Source organism: Callorhinchus milii, unplaced genomic scaffold, assembly GCF_018977255.1.
Source record: "Callorhinchus milii isolate IMCB2004 unplaced genomic scaffold, IMCB_Cmil_1.0 Scaffold5, whole genome shotgun sequence".
NCBI classification, from domain to species: domain Eukaryota; kingdom Metazoa; phylum Chordata; class Chondrichthyes; order Chimaeriformes; family Callorhinchidae; genus Callorhinchus; species Callorhinchus milii.
This window is the reverse complement of record NW_024704746.1, coordinates 54,456,416-54,477,209: the sequence shown is the minus strand read 5'-3', so window position 1 is coordinate 54,477,209 and position 20,794 is coordinate 54,456,416. Positions and strand designations below refer to the sequence as shown.

Genomic DNA, 20,794 nt, shown 5'->3' with positions numbered 1-20,794 from the left:
GAGGATAGCGTGGTCGACCGTATCGAATGCTGCCGATAGGTCAAGGAGGACGAGGAGGCAGAGGGAGCCCTGGTCGCAGATGGTCAGGATGTCATTGGTGACCTTGACCAGGGCAGTTTCTGTGCTATGGGCAGCACGGAAACCCGACTGAAGGGGTTCGAATAATGAATGGGTGGAGAGGAAAGAGCGCAGCTGGGAGGCGACAACTCTTTCAAGGACCTTGGACAGGAAGGGGAGGTTGGAGATGGGCTGGTAGCTTGATAGCTGCAACGATTCAAGGGAGGGTTTTTTCAAAGTGGGAGTGATGGTGGCAGTTTTTAGGGGAATGGGAACAGAGCCAGAGGAGAGGGACAGGTTGATGATGTCTGTGATATGTGGGGCAAGGAGGTGGAGCTGAGAGATGTGGAGTAGGGATGGGGTCAAGGGAGCAGGTGGTGGGTTTCAGGGACAGGATGAGTTTGGTGACAGAGGGTGGGGAAACGGGTACGAAGGTGTGTAGGGGAGGATGGGTAGGAGTCGGAGTGTGGGAGGGAGGGGGTGGGGGGAGGTTGGAGGAGAAGTGACCGCGAAGCGGATTCCCTTGATTTTGACAAGCAAGCTGACAGAACATCAGTAGACTTGGGGTCGCAGCTGGAGGAGAAGTAGATTTGCGTTCGTCCTACATGTAGAAGTTGACTCTGTGTCAGCTGATAAACATCGCTGAGGGAGCATATAGATGAGGAGAAGGGGGTCAAGGATGGAACCTTAGCGTGCACCACAGGTGGCTGTGCAGGAGGAGGAACTGTTTGTGGAGACAAGGTGATGGCGGTTGGTTACGTAGAACTTGAATCTGCCAAATGCAGTCCCACTAAGGTGGATGAGGGAGGAGAGGCGGTGGAGAACAATCAACTGTGTCGAATGCAGTGGAGAGATCCAGGACAAGGAGGCAGAGGAAGCGTTGGTCACAGAGAGAGAGGACCTCATTAGTGACTTGGACAATATTGAAAATATGCTCTTGGCTGCATCCTCCTCCTCTACTTCCCCTTCCGCATCCCACAGACCTTCATATCACCCCCTCCTTCCGCCATGCCCCCCTCCCTACACTCCCTAGCCCCGATTACTTCACCCTCCCTCTCAACTATCAACTCCAGGATGAAGCCCACCGCCTGCTGCCTCGACGCCCTCCCCACCCAGTTGCTGGTCACCTAACTGCTTCTCCTCTCCCTGCTGATGGCCAACAAGTCAACCAGTTGCTCTCCTCAGATTCTGTTCCTAAAACCACTGTCATCACTCCCCTCCTCAAAAAAAACACTGTTGACCCCTCCAACCTCACACATTACCTTCCCATTTCCAACCTGCCTTCCTTGCCAAAGCTCTGGAACGCACTGTTGCTAACCAACTTTGCTCTGACCTTTCCCTTCATTCCCTCCTCGAGCCCCTCCAGTCTAGTTTCTGCCCTGCCCATAGCACAGAGATGGCACTTGTCAAGGTTACAGACGACATCCTCTCTTTCTATGACCAATCCTCTGCCTTCTCATCCTCCTGGACTTCTCCACCACATTTGACACAGTCGACTACACCATCCTCACCCACCGGAGACTTCCAAATGTATGCGGATGACACACAAATCTACTTCTCTTCCTCCAGCTGCGACTCCAGGTCCACTGATGTTGTCTCACCTTTTCTGGCGGACATCAGGGCCTGGATGAGTGAAAACTTCCTACAACTCAATGATAACAAGACAGAAGCCATCGTCATTGGCTCCGGTTAATGTCTTTTATCCTGCAGTTCTGACTCCTCAACCTCCCAGGCCTATCCCTCAGACTTACCGAACCGGTGTGCAACCTAGGTGACAGCTGTCCTTCCTTCCCCACATACTCATCCGTACTAAACTCCATATCCCGATCACACCAATTTTAGCCCGGCTCCATTGACTCCTTATCACCAAACAGATTGATTTCACGATCCTCACACTCATTTCCAAATCCCTTATAATAAAAAATAATAATCCTTGCATTTGACATATCGCCTTATCACGTCTTCGAGGTGCTTCACAGAAGTGAATTGACTGCATATTTTGTGGCCGCACACAGCAATGTCTCACAAACCATTGTGGATTGAGTGACCAATTATTAATTTTTTTGAAGGAATTATTATCCCCAGAAAAGCAATCTGCCAATCGACTAACAACCAGGTTCCTACTTACTGCTAGGTAAACAGAGGCGTGTGGAGTAAGGAAACTTTCCCAATGTTTTGCTGGGAATCGAACCCAGGTCTCTCAAGTGCGAGTGCTCTAATCACTGAGCTACAGGTCTCCATTGCTTCATGACCTCCCCATCTCTCAACCTGCTTACCCCCAACCCCACAACCCACTGCCTCTGCTCAACATGCCTTCTGCTTGTCCCCCAAGTTCCACCATTGTCGGCTACGCCCCAAATCTCTGGAACCCTCTTACTTTATCCCTCCACCTTGCCCCTTCTATCCCTGTCTTCAGGTAGTGCCTGAAGGCCTTCTTCTTCGACCATGCGTACGGTCACTTCCCCCTCCCCCCAGCTCAGCGCGGTGCTTCACCACTGTCAAGCAATTTGGAATGCTACCCTGCGTGAGGGACTCTATATAAATACAAGTTGTTGTTGTTGTACTGTGGGCAGGGCGGACTGGATGGGCTTGAGTAGTGAGTGGAGGGAGAGGTGTGAACAAAGTTGATTTGCAACAACACATTCCAGAACTTTAGCCAGGAAAGGGAAATTAGAAATGGATCGGTATGTTTAGAGGGATCAAGGGTGTTTTTTTTTTAAGCAGTGAATTCTGAATCCTGATTTTGAGGGGGATGAAGCCTGAGGAGAGGACTGTGGCTGACTGTGTCTGCCAGCCAGGGCCAGAGGAGGGTGAGTTAAGTGTAGAAGGTATGGGGTGAGTGGTGCGAGGGGACAAGAGGTGGAAGCGGAGCCAGTCAAGCAGATGTTTTCAATATTTGAGACAAAGTAGTTCAGGACTTCTGAGCACTTGGTAAAAGATTTGAGGATCGAGGTTGCTTGAGGGGGTGCGAGGAGAAGGTGATGAATGGTGGAAAACAGCATTTTGGGGTGTTACATTGCATAGAATTGAAGGGTGTTGCCCCAGTAAAATAAAAATAAAATTGGATAACCTTCAATAAAATTGATGGAACATCACTACACAATTAATTTCCTGGCCGTTTAGTATTACACTGCTGTAGTTCAACCTCTTCTCCGCTCACCTGCTTGCTGAAATATTAACATTCCCTCAAAACATCAGAGCTAGAACTTTAGACCTCGGAGATCCTGATCTGATTCCTATGCAAGCTTGGATTTCCCTTAGAGAGTGGCTCCAGCATTCTCTCTAGCCTCCTGATGAGATGATCAAATAGAGGATTTGCCAGTATCCATGGAAGTACCCGTGTTCTTGTAGAAGAGACAACTATATTAACCAACGAACTTGAGTGCAAACAATAACAGCAACAATACAATTACAGTTGTTTAGCTCCTTTCACATTGGGAGGATGTCCCAACAACAACAACAAGATTTCATTTATAGAGTGCCTTTCACGTCGGGAGGATGTCCCAAGGCGCTGTACAGTTGGGTCAGGACCCGAGCAAGGGGGAAATGGTCAGGGTGAGGGAAGGGAAGGGAGGGAGCGAGGAGGGGGTAGAGAGTCGAGATGGGAGCTGAAGGCACGGTCAAAGAGAAAGGTCTTGAGACCGGCCTTGAAGGAGGAAAGGGAGGAGGCAAGGCGAAGGCGCTGGGGGATGGAGTTCCAGAGCCTAGGGGCTGTGAGGTTGAAGGCCCAGCCACCGATGGTAGGGCGGTTGGGGCGGGGGATGTGGAGCAGACCGGAGCCAGAGGAACGGAGGGTACGGGCAGGTAGGTAGGGGGATAGTAGGTCGGAGAGGTAGGAGGGAGCAAGGCCGTGAATGGCCTTGTAGGTGAGGATGAGGATCTTGAATTTGATCCTCTGGAGGATGGGGAGCCAGTGGAGGCAAGCGAGGGTGGGAGTGATGTGGTCCCGAAGCCTGGTGCGGGACAGTACACGAGCTGCAGAGTTCTGAATGACCTGCAGCTTGTGGAGGGAGGTGCTGGGAAGGCCGGCGAGGAGAGAGTTCCCATAGTCCAGCCTTGAGGTGATAAAGGCGTGGACCAGAGTTTCAGCCGCATGAGGGGTGAGGTAGTGCCGTAGTCTGGCGATATTTCGGAGGTGATGGAAGGCGGTGCCAGTTGTGGCGCGGATATGAGGAAGAAAATACAGCTCAGGGTCGAACAGAACCCCGAGGTTCCTGACTGGCTTTGAGAGGTGGAGAGTGCAGCCTTGGATGCTGATACTGTCAGCGCCTGAGGTGCGGAGGCACTGACGTGAGCCAATCAGGAGGGCCTCAGTGTTGCACACGTTGAGCTGAAGAAAGTTGTCTCTCGTCCAGGACTCGATGACGGACAGGCAGCTGTCAGGACATCGGTGGTCGTGGAGTTGAGGATAGAGGAGGAAATGTAGAGTTGGGTGTCATCCGCATACATGTGGAAGTTAACCCCATGTCTGCGGATGATGTCACCAAGGGGGAGCATATAGAGGGTGAAGAGGAGGGGACCGAGGAGGGGATTCCCTTGATTTTAGATTCAAGGAAGTCCAGCATCTCCTCGCAGTGAAGGTGCTGGACAGTCAAGGATTTGCAACCGAGCTGAGGGTTGGGATCAGGGGTAGTAGAGGGCGGGGATAGCGGGGGTTATGAGGGTGACCGAAGGTTCAGGCGAAGAGACAGGTCTTGAGAAGGCCTTTGAGGGAGGCAAGTGAGGACGAGAGATGAAAGGACTGTGGGGTGCACTTCCAAAGGGTGGGGGCAGAGAGACTTAAAGGCCAGACTGCCAATGGTTCACCAGCCACCTCTGCTTGTTTAAGGGCCAGGTGCAGGCTGCCAAGGCTACCTGGCTCAAATCTGGCCTAACGGTCCACTGTCACATCTGGCTGGACCTAATCAACACCTATTGCTCTGCTCTCGCCTCGGCCAAATCATCCTTCTATTCCAGATTAATCCTGGAGGTGAAGGGCAACCCCAGGCTCCTGTTCTCCACCACCAACCGGCTCCTCCGCCCTCCCCGCCACGCCTCGCAGATACTTTCCTCTGATTCTCACTGTGTGAAAATGCTGGACTTCCTCGAGTCCAAAATCAAGGGAATCCGCTCAGCTGCCACTGCCCCCCCAACTTCCATCCCCTCCCTACCCCTCGCCCATACTCCAACAATTACCCATCCCTTCTTCCCTTTGAACCGGTTAGCCCCTCCTCTGTCTTCACCAACATATCCTCCATGAAGCCTACCGCCTGCTCCCTGGACTCCATCCCCACCCCTCTCCAGGTTCCCCTCCTTGCCCCACTACTCGCTGATATCATCCTGTCATCTGGCACTGTTCCTTCCCCCTCAAAATAGCTATTATCACCCCCACCTTGAAAAAACCTTCCCTTGACCTATCACAGCTATCTAGCTACTGCCCATCTCAAACCTCCCTTACCTATCCAAAGTCCTTGAGAGTGCCGTTGCCTTCCAGCTTCGCTCTTTCCTCTCCTTCCACTCCCTCCATGAATCCCTCCAATCGGGTTTCGGTGCTGTCCACAGCACAGAAACTGCTCTGGTCAAGGTCACAAACGACATTCTGACCATGGGCGACCAGGGCTCCCTCTGCCTCCTCATCCTCCTCGACCTCTCCACTACCTTTGACACCATAGACAATTCAATCCTCCTCCACCGCCTCTCCTTCCACCTCAACCTTCAAGGTTCTGTTCTTGACTGGTTCAGGTCCTACCTTTCACACTGCCTCCACTTCATCGCAGCAAATGGCTTCTCCTCCAGCCCCCGCACTATCTCGTGCAGTGTCCCTCAAGGCTCTGTCCTCAGTCCCCTCCTCTTCACCCTCTACATGCTCCCCTTTGGTGACATCATCCGCAGACATGGGGTAAATTTCCACGTATATGTGGATAACCCCAATTCTATCTCTCTGCCTCCTTCCTCAATTGCAGGACTACTGGCGTCCTGACCAACTGCCCGTCCGACATCAAGTCTCCATCAACGTCAGCAAGGCCGAGGCCCTCTTGATTGGCTCAGGCCAGCGCCTCCGCACCTTGGGTATTGGCAGCATCAGCATCCACGGCTGCACACTCAACCTCACTAAGCCAGTCAGTAACCTGGGTGTCATGTTTGACCCTGAACTGTCCTTTCTCCCCCACATACGCGCCATGACCGGCACTGCCTACACAACATTGCCAGACTCCACCACTGCCTCACCCCTCAGGCTGCCGAAACCCTTATCCATGCATTCGTCACATCAAGGCTCGATTACAGAAAGTCCCTTCTCATCAGCCTTCCCAACTTTTCTCTTCACAAGCTGCAGATCATCCAAAACTCAGCAGCTCGTGTGCTCTCACACACCAGGCTCCATGACCCCATCACTCCCACCCTTGCCCGACTCCACTGGCTCTCCCACCCTTGCCCGACTCCACTGGCTCTTCATCCCCCAGAGGATCGAGTTCAAGATCCTCGTCCTGACTTTCAAGGCCATCCATGGCCTTGCCCCCTCTTACCTCTCTGACCTGCTGACTCCCTACCAACCTGCCCGCTCCCTCCATTCAGTGGACTCGGGTATGCTTCATGTCTCCCATCCGACCCGCCCTATCATCGGTGGCTGGGCTTTCAGTCTCTCTGCCCCCACACTCTGGAACTCCATCCCACAATCCCTTCACCTCGCTTCCTCCCTTGCCTCCTCTCAAGACTCTTCTCGTCGATCATGCCTTTGGTCGCCCTCCCATCTCTCTGCCTTCCCTCACCCCTACACCAACCCCCTCCCATGCTCGGGTCCCGACACCTGACTGTTCAGTGCTTTGGGATATCCTCCCGACATGAAATGTGCTCTATAAATGTAATTTTGTTGATGTTGTTGTGGAGAGGGGAGGCAGGGGATATGGACCAGGCCAGAACCCACTAAGCAGATGGCACAGACAGGTTGGTACGAAGCAGATAATTTGGTGGGGGAGGGGAAATGGAAATATCCCCCAAAACATTTCAACTTATGTTTCCTAAAATTCTCTACTAAAACAATAATAAAGCATACTTTCTAATACTTACTTGTGTCCGTTCAAAGCTGCATGATGCAAAGCGGTGTAACCAGAAGTATCATTACAGTTTACGTTGGGCCCTCGCCAAATGCTGAAAGGAAACAGAACAATAAAAGTTGAAACTCGATGAAAACCACAGCAGCAGTAACAATTTGAGAATGAGAAATTCTTCATATTATGAAAACATGGATTATGATTCTGTAGCATCATGGGTGAAAACATTCTTATGTAGCACTGATGCCGTGCGCAAATGTGAACAAAATGGTAAGTGCTAGGTAGTAAATCATTTTAGCATCCAACATTCCTTCACCTAGAAAAATGTTTGGAACAATGGTCCTGAAACTCTAATTGAAGCCCATTAATATATTGTTAAAGGTCATTTGGAAAATACACAAGCTTGACAAGTCTTTGAGTAATACCAGTTCTAAGGTCTACCTTTCCAGGACTTTTGTTCCAATGTTTAAGGCTGATTTTGCAGGTCAAGGAGTGCCGAGTGCAGTCACAATTACTAAACAGCTGGTATATTGCTGGTATATACCAAAAATCAAAGGTTTCATCTCAGGTCACGGCTTAGATGCACCAACTCCAACTTTAAATGCGTTGTTGTGGGTGAAGGGGCCCCTTGACACACGTATCTAAGGTACAATGAATGCAACAAATGTACCATGAACTTCATCCTTGGTTTCCATTATTTCAAGATGATACCTGGTAATTATTGGAGAAATAGCCAAACCATCCAGTAGTCTAATGATTCATTAAAATTCATTGATAATGAAACAAAACAGGGGGTATAGTTATAATACACATAAAATATTGTCATAGAATCATATAATTATACAGCACAGAAGGAGGCCATTCAGCCCATCATGTCTGTGCTGGCTCTTTAAAAAGTGCAACCCAAATCAATCCCATTCCCCCACTCATAGCCCTGCAAACTTGTCCTCCTGAAATAATTATCTACTTCTCTCTTAAAAGTTATTATCAAATCAGCTTCCACCACCCTTTCAGGCAATGCATTCCAGATCCAAGCAACTCGCTGTGTGAAAAAAATTCTCCTCACCTGTTTCTTTTAACAACTATTTTAGTTTGGAGCTCTCGGGTTACCAACCCACTTGCCAGTAGTTTCTTCTTATTCTAGCTTTTCCAGCCTCTCCTCATAACTGAAGTGCCTCATTCCTGGTACCATCCTGGTAAATCTCCTTTGCACTCTCTCCAATGCCTTGACATCCTTCCTAAAATGTGGTGCCCAGAACTGAACACTCTTATAATCTAGCTGGGGCCTAACCAGTGTTTTATAAAGGTTCATCATAATTTTAAAGAAAGATTGTTTTATTGCATTTTCACTTAATTTATGAAAGATACTCTGAATAATCAACACAACTGGAGTGGAGTCCTGTAGCTCAGTGGTTAGACCACTCGCTTTGTAAGCGAGAGACCTGAGTTCAATTCCAGGCAGGGCGAACTCTTGGGCAAGTTTCCTTACTCCACACAGAGCCTAATAATAATCCCTCCAAAACCAAAAACAATAATAAATTGGTCATTTTCAATCTGCGACTGTTTGTGGGACATTGCTGAGCACAATTGGCTGCCGCGTTCGCCCACAAATATACAGTCAATTCATTTTCCAGTGTGTTCTGTGAAGCGCTTTGGGACGTCCTCCCGACGTGAAAAGCGCTATATCAAATGCAAGGATTATCATTATAACTGGTTAGATCACAATTTTGTCTGTCAGATGGCTGACACAGTATAGTGTCAACTGAACAATGGATCAATTTGGTGGTATATTTGATGCAGAAACCCATCACAATTTTTAAGAATATAATAATAAATAATCCTTGCCCATCCGGGTGCAAAGGATCCCCACAACAATAACAAGAACAAAATTACATTTGTATATCACTTTTCACGTCGGGAGAACATCCCAAGGCGGTGGACAGTCAATGTTTCAGACCCAAGCTTTCGGGAATGGGGAGGGTGGATGGCAGTGAGGGAAGGAGGGTGATCGAAGGCACAGTAAAAGAGTGTCTTCAGATGGTTCTTGATGAAGGCAATGGAGGGAACGAGACAGAGGGACTGCAAGATAGAGTTCCAGAGGGTGGAGGTTGAGTGGCGAAAGGATGGGGGGGAGGGGGGGGACGTGAAGCAGGCTGGAGCCCGCTGAGTGAAGGGAGCAGCCAGGTTGTTCGGGCATTAGGAGGTCGCAGGGGTAGGGGGAGCAAGGCCATTAAGGGCTTTGAAGGTGAGGACCAGGATCTTGAACTGTATCCTTCTATGTGATGGGAAGCCAGTGGAGTCGAGCGAGGATGGGGGTAATAGGGTCATGGAGCCTGTTGCGGAAGAGGACATGGGCTGTAGAGTTCTGGATCATCTGCAGCGTATAGAGGGAGGAGTTGGGGAATCCGACAAGAAGGGAGTTTGCATAGTCAAGCCTAGATGTTACAAATGCGTGTATGAGGGTTTCGTCGGCTTGCGATGTAAGACAGTGATGGAGCGAGGCAATGCGGAGATGGGGAAAGGCAAAGCGGGTCATGGATGCATGTGGAGTAGAAAGGATAGTTGAGGGTCAAACAAGACGCCAAAGTTCCAGACTGGCTTAGTAAGGTGGAGTGTGCATTCTTGGATGGTGATGCTGTCAGCACCTGAGGTGTGGAGGCGCTGACGGGAGCCAATCAGGAGGGCCTCGGGTCTTTTGACGTTCAACTGAAGAAAGTTAGCTCTCATCCAGGATTTGATGTTTGACAGACTTTCTGTCAGGACAGCAGTGGTCTTGGAGTCAAGGGTGGAGGCAGACATAGAATTGTGTGACATCCACATACATGTGGAAGTTGACCCCATGTCTGCGAATGATGTCACCAAGAGGGAGCATATAGATATTGAAGAGAAGGGGACTACATTCAGATCCCATGAGGAAAAAACGTTTGTGGAGATGAAGTGAAGACAATGTGAGAGGTAGGATCTGAACCATTCAAGGACAGAACCATGAAGTTTGAGGTGAGAGGAGAGGTGGTGGAGGAGGATAGAGTCATCAATGGTATCGAAGAGAGAGGTCAAGGAGGATGAGGAGGCAGAGGGAGTCCTAGTCACAGATGAACAGAATGTCATTTGTCACTTTGACCAAAGCTGTTTCTGTGTTATGAGTGGCACGGAAAACTGATTGGAGTAGTTTGTGAAGGAAGTGGCGGGAGAGAAAGTGAGGTTGGAGATGGGGCAATAGTTTGAGAGCAGGAATGGGTCCAGGGAGAGTTTTTTTAAGGATAGGAGTGATGATAGCAGTTTTTAAAGCGGTGGGAATGGTGTCAGTGGACAGGGAGAGGTTTGTGATGTCTGTGAGTAGAGGGGCAAGGTGGTGGAGCTGGGAGGTAACGAGGGGTAGGGATGGGGTCTAGGGAGCAGGTGGTCGGTTCATACGGGTTATAGTAGTGGTGAGAGGAGGGGACAGGTTCAAAGGTGTGGAGGGAGGGATGGGTAGCAGTCGAGGTGTGAAGGGGGGATGGGGAGGGGATAGTAGACAGAAGTGCAGAGGCAGCTGAGGGGATCCACTCTATTTTGGTTTAGAGGAAGTCCAGCATCACCTCACAGTTAGCACTGAAGGAGGTGTGGAAGGCATGAGCGGGTGGGCGCAAAATCCCATGAAAGCTACCGCCCTGTTCCTCTAAGTACTGTCAGGAAACCACAGCAAATTACATTTGTATAGCGATTTTCATGTCGGGAGGGCATCCAATGCGCTCGCTGATCAAGTGCAGATTGGCTGGCCTTTCATCAGCAATGCTTTGTAGACCTATCTGGCTCAGACTACTGAGATCACCACAAATGGTTAACTCGATGCAAAGCATGTAACCTTGAAGCCAGCTCAGCTCCAAGGACATCCCACAGGATAGTAACTAACTGGGCATCACCGCTTGAACAGCACTCAATAACATGAACTTGCATTTGTATAGCGCCCTTCATGCGAGGTAGCATCCCGGAGCGCTTCACTCAGAAATCATGCTCTGATAGTTTATTTATACAGGATGGTATAAGTGGCACAGCTCAACCTTATGCCATTTTCAAAATTCCCAAAGATCTGCAAATCTGTTCACAAAAGAACAGATGTTAGTGAACAAACTATGAAAGTGCAATACATTAATTCTCTCTCAGGGTTCAGGTAATGAATATAAAATCTGTGTTTTTAAATCTCATGGATTATGAACTCATCTAAACTCAATCATGAGGTAGATGGTAACACACACCAAGTTGCCTGTTAATCCAATCTTCAAGGACAGAAACAGCATTTCATTCTGCCCAGCATGTGGAATTATTTTAGTGAAAACAATTTCCACTCACAAAGCTGCTTTATAGAACCATTTAAAGTCATAATCATTGGTTAATACATAAATGTTGTTTATGATATGTAGATTTGAAGATTTAAACCAGTACCTTAACACCGCTGAAATTTACCCATTCAGTTTCACTGTATAATGCTTCATTACAATAAAGCTTTTTTTTTAACTCCAGACAAACAGAACGAACAGTTCGGTATAAAGCTGAACACCCATATTTCTGCCCACGTGATTTATAAGATACTGCATTATCAGGTTCCAAAACACTAATAATACCATAGACACAGGGAGATTTAAAGGAGTAAAATCAGAAGAAACAAAAAAATAATGTAAATAAACAATGCTTGTTCATGAAATGAACTCTATATTAAGACTCCACAGTACGGCTCTGTAAATCAAGATGACAACTTGACCAAATCACCCAAGTCCCAGGGAAACAAAGATAAGTTCCATGAACCGTTATGATACTCTCCCATAGAGTTCCTGATTGAACTTACTCAGGATGCAACACAACAGTGTTATAAAGAAAAAAAACTTGCATCTTATCAGTGAAATGTGTCAAAGAATTTCACAAGTAAAATATGCATTTCAGACCAAGGTCAATTTATAACTTGCTGACTTGACTTGTTAAAAAAATAAGCATTTTCATATGGGATCACTGAAAACCAAAAAGAGTAAACAAAACATAGTAAACAAAAAAAACATTAACTTGCATTCTTCCTTTAATGTTCAAAACAGCATTTCTTAAAGCACGCAATAGTTACAGACAGATTTCGTCTTTATATGCTGCCGGAAGAAACAATTGTGGTTTCAAAAAGAATAGTTTAAAACCAGGTGAGTTTTTTTCACTGGTGTTATTGTAAGAAAAGTATAAATATGCAATATGTTCAGCATATAATTATTGGATCACAAAAGGTCTTGATAATTTTTTTTAAATATTAAATGATTACGTTCATCACGAATCACACAGTTATATTTACATATTGAATTAGTTATTGCTTATTGAAAATGTAATGTACAATAAATGTTCTTATTAAACAGTTCTCATTACTAAACATTGCAAATCAATAATTTGTTACTGAAAATCCAAAATCAGCAGTATTCCAGAGCACTGCTGTTGACCCAGTCTGGCATTTAGATATGAACTCAACGGCGGTATGGATTTTGTGATGTACATTTTATCATATTTAGGATTTAAAGGGGAACTGAGGTCAACCAGTAAAGTAATTCCTTGCATTATACAGTATTAGTTTCCTTTGTTTTAATTTCTGTGAGTGTTTATTAGCTATTTTGTATTTCTCTGTTCAAAGAATTCTGTGATCATATGTTGGTTGCAACAATATTTTTTTCCTGTTTAGAAATCATGCAATCACAATCTTTGTGAAGCTCAACTAACACCAGGTTGATTTTTTTGTTTGGTCAGCCGGGTGCCTGACAATTGTGGAAACCCATCACCATGCTTAAGACTATCCAAAACAAACTGAAAATTCCATGCATCCCACCTACACATGGAAATTCCAGAGATAAATTGTTGGAATAGAATGCGCACTCTCTCCCTGGAGGGATGCATCCTGCTTACCTAATTCCGGACATATTAGGCACAGGTTGGCAGTAGTCAAGGCTTGGGGACCCCAGAGTTGCATGGGGGTATTGCTGGAATCTAACCAGGTAAAACCACATAGCTTGCTATTGATAGCATTGTTTGGCAAGCTTTCTAGCTGTTTATCCAGCTAGAACCACCCTACTCATGAGGCTTTGGCTTGCAGGGTTAACAGGAGCTGAGTGGGAGGAATCCCTTGTGACTGGTCTGCCCTTCCAAGTCCTGATGATAAGCCAGACTGGGTCAACAGCAGTGCTCTGGAATACTGCAGACCCGCCTGGCTCAGGAAACCACCACAAAGAGATTCCCACATTCCGTTGCAAAACATGTCACCTTGAAGACAGTTCAGCTCCAAGGAGTTGCAGCTTACCTCTCCCAAGGAGGATAGTCAAGTTGGTTGTTTGATATCTGACACTAGGTGGATGGCAGGATGTGAAAGCATTGCCACTATCTTCCTGTCTGCAGCTCAATCACACATCCCTTCCCATTGAGTGATGGTTCCACCAATTGGAGATGTGGAGTTTAAGCAGCAGCTGCTCTCTCTGCAGGCCAATCAAGGTGGATTTCAGGTGCTGGACGCACGTTCACGAATTCGGCTCCAGGTAACACCTTCCAGCAAATATCGCTGTAAGCCTCAGAGTTTTCTCCTCAGCTAACTGGCAGACATCTGCCTTCAATGTTGTGGGAGGACATTTACAGGACGGCTTGTGACGTGCCAGCCACCTTGATGTTCTCGAGGTCCAAGGGTTATACATAAATCCCTTGTGGTCAGAAAATTCCAATCCTCTTTCAAACCTTGGATAACTGTTCCCCCACCCCAGGGATTTATCAAGTTTTTATCACAAAGGAACAAATCTATGATAAGCACAAAAAAAAGTTACTGGATATAGAGAAACCCGTGTTATTATGAAGCACGTTATAATGGGCTTCATTGTGGACAATTGAAGAGGAAGGATATTAAAGGGAATGAGGAGCAGGCAGGAGATGGGACATTGATTCGTGAAGAAAAACACCAGCACAGACTTATTGGGCTGAATGACATGTTTCTGTGCTGTAACATTTTGATTCTACACTCCTCTCAATTACTACCCAAGTCGTAATATTTTGCCCACAAAATACACAGTCTATTCACTTTGCAGTATATCCTGTATATACATATCTTGAGACATCTCAAAGAAGTAATAAGACACTATATAACAACAACTTGCATTTCTAATAGCCCCCTTCACGCGGAGTAGCATCCCGGAGCGCTATATCAAATGCAAGTATTATTAATATTAAGTACTAAAGCATTTGGAATCATTCAACATTTTTCATCACTATATACTCAGTGTATACACAGTATACTCAGTATTGTAGCCGCACCATGATACAAAAAGGATTATTCAATAGCAGGATACTTCAATCACTGTTTGATAGGCCATCTGTAACTTGTATAACATTTAGCATCATTTCTTCCTTGAAATGTTAATCACACAAACAGCCATGAAGTGAGTGATTTTTTTTTATTTTGGGGGATTTTATTTTGGCCAGGACAAGGGAAGAAACTCCTTTCTCTTTTCAAAGCATGCAATGGAATCTTCCACTTGTACAGTAACAAACAGAACCTCAGTTTAACGCCTCAACAATGGCCTCCAATAATAATAATAATGGCCTTTAATAATAATAATAATAATGGCCTCCAACAATGCAGCACATCCCCAGCATTGCATTTGAGTGTCAGACTCAACTGTGAAGTCCCAAATCCTCCCAATCCAGAGGCAACAGTGCTATCATCTAAGTCAGTCACCTTTAGATACAAACATTCCATTTGACTGATTTTTGTAAAATTAACTACCCTTATATTAATATAGTGCTTTATCGGGTCATTGAGAAGCCTCAAAGCACAATTTTTTACCATGAACCGCAGTGACTGTGTATTTTATTGGGTGCAAATTGGCTGAGACTGCAAAGGTAAAACGAGAGGGCGCGTGCTTCAAATTAATAATCCCCAAGGAGGAATAGAGTCCATCTCCCCCACCCATCCCCCCACCAAGGATAACCAGATGTTCTCAAACTTTTTCCAAAAAAACAATTGATCCTGTGCTAAACAACTCAAAAAGATTACGCTTTTGCTTAGAATCAGTATTGGAGGATACAGAAATCTTGGGATGATGGTGGCTATGTTAATTATGTTAACATAATTAACATAATTATGAGCTGTCCTTTCTTCACCACATCCGCGGAACAACTGGCACCGCCTTCCACCACCTCCGGAACATCGCCAGACTACGGCACTACCTCACCTCTCACGATGCTGAAACTCTGGTCCACGCCTTTATCGCCTCAAGGCTGGACTATGGGAACTCTCTCCTCGCCGGCCTTCCCGGCACCTCCCTCCACAAGCTGCAGGTTATTCAGAACTCTGCAGCTCGTGTACTGTCCCGCACCAGGCTTCGGGACCACATCACTCCCACCCTCGCTCGCCTCCACTGGCTCCCCATCCCCCAGAGGATCGAATTCAAGATCCTCATCCTCACCTACAAGGTCATTCACGGCCTTGCACCCTCCTACCTCTCCGACCTACTATCCCCCACAAACCTGCCCGTACCCTCCGTTCCTCTGGCTCCGGTCTGCTCCACGTCCCCCGCCCTACCATCGGTGGCTGGGCTTTCAGCCTCTCAGCCCCTAGGCTCTGGAACTCCATCCCCCAGTGCCTTCGCCGCCTCCTCTCTTTCCTCCTTCAAGGCCAGTCTCAAGACTTTCTCTTCAGCTGTGCCTTCAGCTCCCCTCTCGACTTTCTACCCCCTCCTCGCTCCCTCCCTTCGCTCCCCTCACCCTGACCATTCCCCACCCCTGCTCGGGTCCCGACCCAACTGTGAAATTGTAGTGAAATTGTAACGAAATTGTAGTGAAATTGTAGAAAAATCTTTTATACCTAGAAATAATTGTATGCCTTTTTAAATCAAACATTAGCTGAAATATTAAAAAGACAAGTCCTGGGAAAACTCAGACTTGGCAATGCCAGCTACATCCTTATCTGGCTGGACATTCCATAGAAGCAGAGAAGCAGTAACGAGCAGTAACTTCTGTAACTTTGAAATGAATAAGACATTGTCTGACACAAACACCATCTGGAGATAAGCTTATGCCTCTAACGTCCCTGAATCCTCCCCTAACCTGAGCTCCCTTCCCTCTTTATTTCTTACTCTGTGTTATAAATTTTAAAGGTTGTATTCTTGTTAGATAGCTTTAGATTGTATCTTGTATACTTTAGACAACGGTATTAATCAGGTACGTATTCTATGCCAATTATATTTGATTGATTTTTAAAAGAATAATAATCAACACGAATAGATACTAATTAAGTAGATGACATTTAACCTTGTTTAGAGATATAGATTGATTGACGTCACCATTCGAATAGTTGTTGGAACCACATGATTGATAATGTTTTTTTAATTGCCTTTGTATGCTTTACGACCTTGAGCACTTTTGGGGATAAAAAGGCTGCTTTTACTGACCAAAAGCAGTTCATTCTTGGGACTGTCCAGTGCTCCTCTTGGAGACTGTTGACTGCTCTTGAATCAGCTCTTGCAATTGCAATAAATCTTACTTTGGATATATCCACGGTGTATGGTCTGTTTGTAAGACGACGGTTGGGACGAACGGGGAAAAAGTTACAACTCAACACAACTGTCCAGTGCTTTGGGACGACCTCCCAACGTGAAAGGCGCTCTATAAATGCAATCTTGTTGTTGTTGTTGTATGTTGACTAAGCAGTGAGGTTTAGATCAGGGAAGGATAAGTATCTAGTTTTAAGATTAATTATTGATATTCAGAAATTAGCAATGCAAAAACTTATTGGTGCAGCCTCAGTAGGCCTCAGTATCTGTGGGGCATGATGCTCGCTCCCGAATACTGTCCAAAAACCATCATCTACCCTCTCCCCTGCCCCCAAAAGTGTGCATGCATGAATATTTGGAGTCGATTGCGATGTGCACCATTGACAAACACACTTTTCAAAAGATTCATATATGAACAATGGTAAGGTAGAGAAGAAACTGCAACAAGTAGGAACCATACACCAGCAGAAGAAAAAATATCAAATACCATTAGGAAAGGAGAAAAATGTGTTTCCCTTTCATGTAGAACAGACCCAGAAGCTCAGCAGACCATTGAAGAATGTATGTAATTAATAAAACAAAGAATTGGCTTGAACTGGAGGATGTAAAATAAATCAACTTTAAACTAATGCATTTTATTATTTCTGTCAAAAAAAATCAAATTATTCTTAATTTCCCCAGGATATAATTGCTATTTCAGTCACTGTCAATATTTCCCTAATGAATAAGATACCTCTCCTTACATTCAATGAGGCAAAGCATTTCTGAAACAATAACTTTCACTAGACTCGCTTTGCTGATAATTTGAAGTCTCCTCTCGTCTGCAAAAGCTTCTTGGTCTACTATTTTATGTACAAAATGTTTTTTTGTAATTCAAACAGATAAGGAATAAAACATTGGAGCTAGAAGCTTAGGCACACAATTAGGATCCAAGACTTTTTTTGCATTTTATGCTGTTTTGTTCAATCAACTAAATATGCAACTTTATACTGAGAATTTTTCCTCTTTCTCTAAGCTCAATAAAGTAATTTATCTCCTCAAGGAATTCCAGTGCGTTGATGACTTACTGCTTCTAAGTGTATGTTGACTATTTTTTATGCTTTTAAGGCTTTAAAGCGCTTTTCAGATGAGCCGAGTTTCCCATGCAATGCTTTTTTAGCAATTTCCCAGCTGCAGAGGTTAGATTAACTGCTCTATGATTTCCAGTTTGAATTAGCTTCTGGTTTTTAAATAACTACAACAACAATGCTACACTCCAGTCCTCAGGTACAGCTCCATTGTTTGTGAAACTCCATTAGATATTAGCCAGAACCTCAACTATTTCCTTTTGTATTTTCTCTAGGTACACATATCCAATCTGGTCTTCTTGTGTTTTTGACATTTAACCATTGAGTTTCTTCATATCAGACACTACAAATATCTATTTGAATACCAAAATTATGTTTACACATCCAAGGCCTGAAATCTTAAATCTTAATATTCAGCAATATTTTGGAAAAGTCTCAAATTCAGATTTAATTTAGAAGCTGGCTTTCCGTAGCTTTTTAAAGCCTAAGGTCATTTTGAACTTTGAGTCATTGATCATAGAATCATAGAATATTATAGCACAGAAGGAGGCCATTCTGCCTTCGTGCCTGCTCTTTGGAAAAGCTACCCAATCAGTCCCACTCCCCTGCTCTTTCCTCATATCGTTGCAAATGTTTTCTCTTCAAGTAACTTATTGAATTCCCTTTTGAAAGTTGCTATTGGATCTGTTTGTGCCACCCTTTCAGGCAGTGCACTCCAAAAAAAACGGGGGAATAGAGGTGTTATACCGTCCCACATGCCAGTGGAAACAGTTTTCTCCCAATCTAAATCAAAAACCCTCATAATTCTGAACACCTCTATTAAATCTCCCCTTAACCTTCTCTGCTCCAAGGAGAACAATCCCAGCTTCGGTATTTGGAATCTTGGGATCGCGGAAATGGACTTCACTGGTAAATAAACATTAATAGGAAAAGCAGCTGTGTACTGTGACAAATTCTTGGTATCTACTGTACTATTCAAATTAAAATATTTAGTCTTTTAAACATAACTACATTTTTAGATTAAGTTGTTATTCACTTTATAGTTGTCAGTAGGACTTTAATGGAGCAATAACTTCTGTGTTTTCTTACAAAAACAGTCACTAAAATTGGCAGTAATTATTAGTGAACTATTTTGAGATGATAAGGAACTATAAATACAAGTTCAGACAGAAAAGCAATTTAAAGTATGAATGGATTGCAGTTTATTCAAATGTTATTAAAATATCAGATGCTATAAATGTCAAAACTCTATACCATTTTTAGCAAAAATCGGCCCTATTATTTTTCTGAAATGGACACAATGAATGCTTCACAAACAGTTCAAGCATCAACAATAACAACAACAAGATTCCATTTATAGAGCGCCTTTCACGTCCGGAGGACGTCCCAAGGCGCTGTACAGTTGGGTCAGGACCCGAGGAGGGGGGAAATGGTCAGGGTGAGGGGAGGGAAGGGAGGGGGCGAGGAGGGAGAAGAGAGTCGAGAGGGGAGGTGAAGGTACGGTCAAAGAGAAAGGTCTTCAGACCGGCCTCGAAGGAGGAAAGGGAGGAAGCAAGGCGAAGGCACTGGGGGATAGAGTTCCAGAGCCTAGGGGCTGAGAGGCTGAAGGCCCGGCCACCGATGGTAGGGCGGTTGCGGCGGGGATGTGGAGCAGACCGGAGCCAGAGGAACGGAGGGTACGGGCAGGTAAGTAGGGGGATAGTAGGTCGGAGAGGTAGGAGGGAGCAAGGCCGTGAATGGCCTTGTAGGTGAGGATGAGGATCTTGAATTCGATCCTCTGGGGGATGGGGAGCCAGTGGAGGCGAGCGAGGGTGGGAGTGATGTGTTCCCGAAGCCTGGTGCGGGACAGTACACGAGCTGCAGAGTTCTGAATGACCTGCAGCTTGTGGAGGGAGATGCCGGGAAGGCCAGCGAGGAGAGAGTTCCTATAGTCCAGCCTTGAGGTGATAAAGGCGTGGACCAGAGATTCAGCAGCGTGAGGGGTGAGGTAATGCCGTAGTCTGGCGATATTTCGGAGGTGATGGAAGGCAGTGCCAGTTGTGGCGCGGATATGAGGGAGAAAGTACAGCTCAGGGTCGAACAGAACCCCGAGGTTCCTGACTGACTTTGAGAGGTGGAGAGTGCAGCCTTGGATGCTGATGCTGTCAGTGCCTGAGGTGCGGAGGCGCTGACGCGAGTCAATCAGGAGTTGAGGGTAGAGGAGGAAAGGTAGAGTTGGCTGTCATCCGCATACATGTGGAAGTTAACCCCATGTCTGCGGATGATGTCACCAAGGGGGAGCATGTAAAGGGTGAAGAGGAGGGGACCGAGGACAGAGCCCTGAGGGACACCGCACGAGACAGTGCGGGGGCTGGAGGAGAAGCCGTTTGCGGAAACAAAATGAAGACGGTGGGAGAGGTAGGACCTAAACCACTCAAGGACAAGGCGTTGAAGGTTGAGGTGGGAGGACAAGCGGTGGAGGAGGATAGCGTAGTCGACCGTATTGAATGCTGCCGATAGGTCGAGGAGGACGAGGAGGCAGAGGGAGCCCTGGTCGCAGATGGTCAGGATGTCATTGGTGACCTTGACCAGGGCAGTTTCTGTGCTATGGGCAGCACGGAAACCCGACTGAAGGGGTTCGAATAATGAATGGGTGGAGAGGAAAGAGCGCAGCTGGGAGGCGACAACTCTTTCAAGGACCATGGACAGGAAAGGGAGGTTGGAGATGGGCCGGTAGCTTGATAGCTGCAACGCATCAAGGGAGGGTTTTTTCAAAGTGCAAGTGATGGTGGCAGTTTTTAGGGGAATGGGAACAGAGCCAGAGGAGAGGGACAGGTTGATGATGTCTGTGATATGTGGGGCAAGGAGGTGGAGCTGAGAGATAAGAAGTGGAGTGGGGATGGTGTCAAGGGAGCAGGTGGTGAGTTTCAGGGATAAGATGAGTTTGGTGACAGAGGGTGGGGAAACGGGTACGAAGGTGTGTAGGGGAGGATGGGTAGGAGTCGGAGTGGGAGGGAGGGGGTGGTTGGTGGGTGGAGGTTGGAAGGGAAGTGACCGCGGAGCGGATTCCCTTGATTTTGGATTCAAGGAAATCCAGCATCTCCTCACAGTGAAGGTTGGAGGAGATGACCTG

General features: G+C 46.2%; 1 protein-coding gene across 10 annotated transcripts in view; it reads right to left on the bottom strand.

The window, feature by feature from the left end:
- The window catches only part of anks1b (ankyrin repeat and sterile alpha motif domain containing 1B), a 455,240-nt gene that overhangs the window by 339,000 nt on the left and 95,446 nt on the right, over positions 1 to 20,794 (bottom strand). For 9 of the 10 annotated variants that reach the window (XM_007907724.2, XM_007907725.2, XM_007907728.2 and 6 more), the window contains exon 3: positions 7,102 to 7,182. In XM_007907724.2, coding sequence (XP_007905915.1) covers positions 7,102 to 7,182 — 81 coding nt within the window. Of the gene's footprint in view, positions 1 to 7,101; positions 7,183 to 15,600; positions 15,624 to 20,794 lie in introns of those variants that run through there. The other variant, XM_007907734.2, reaches the window with a different exon arrangement.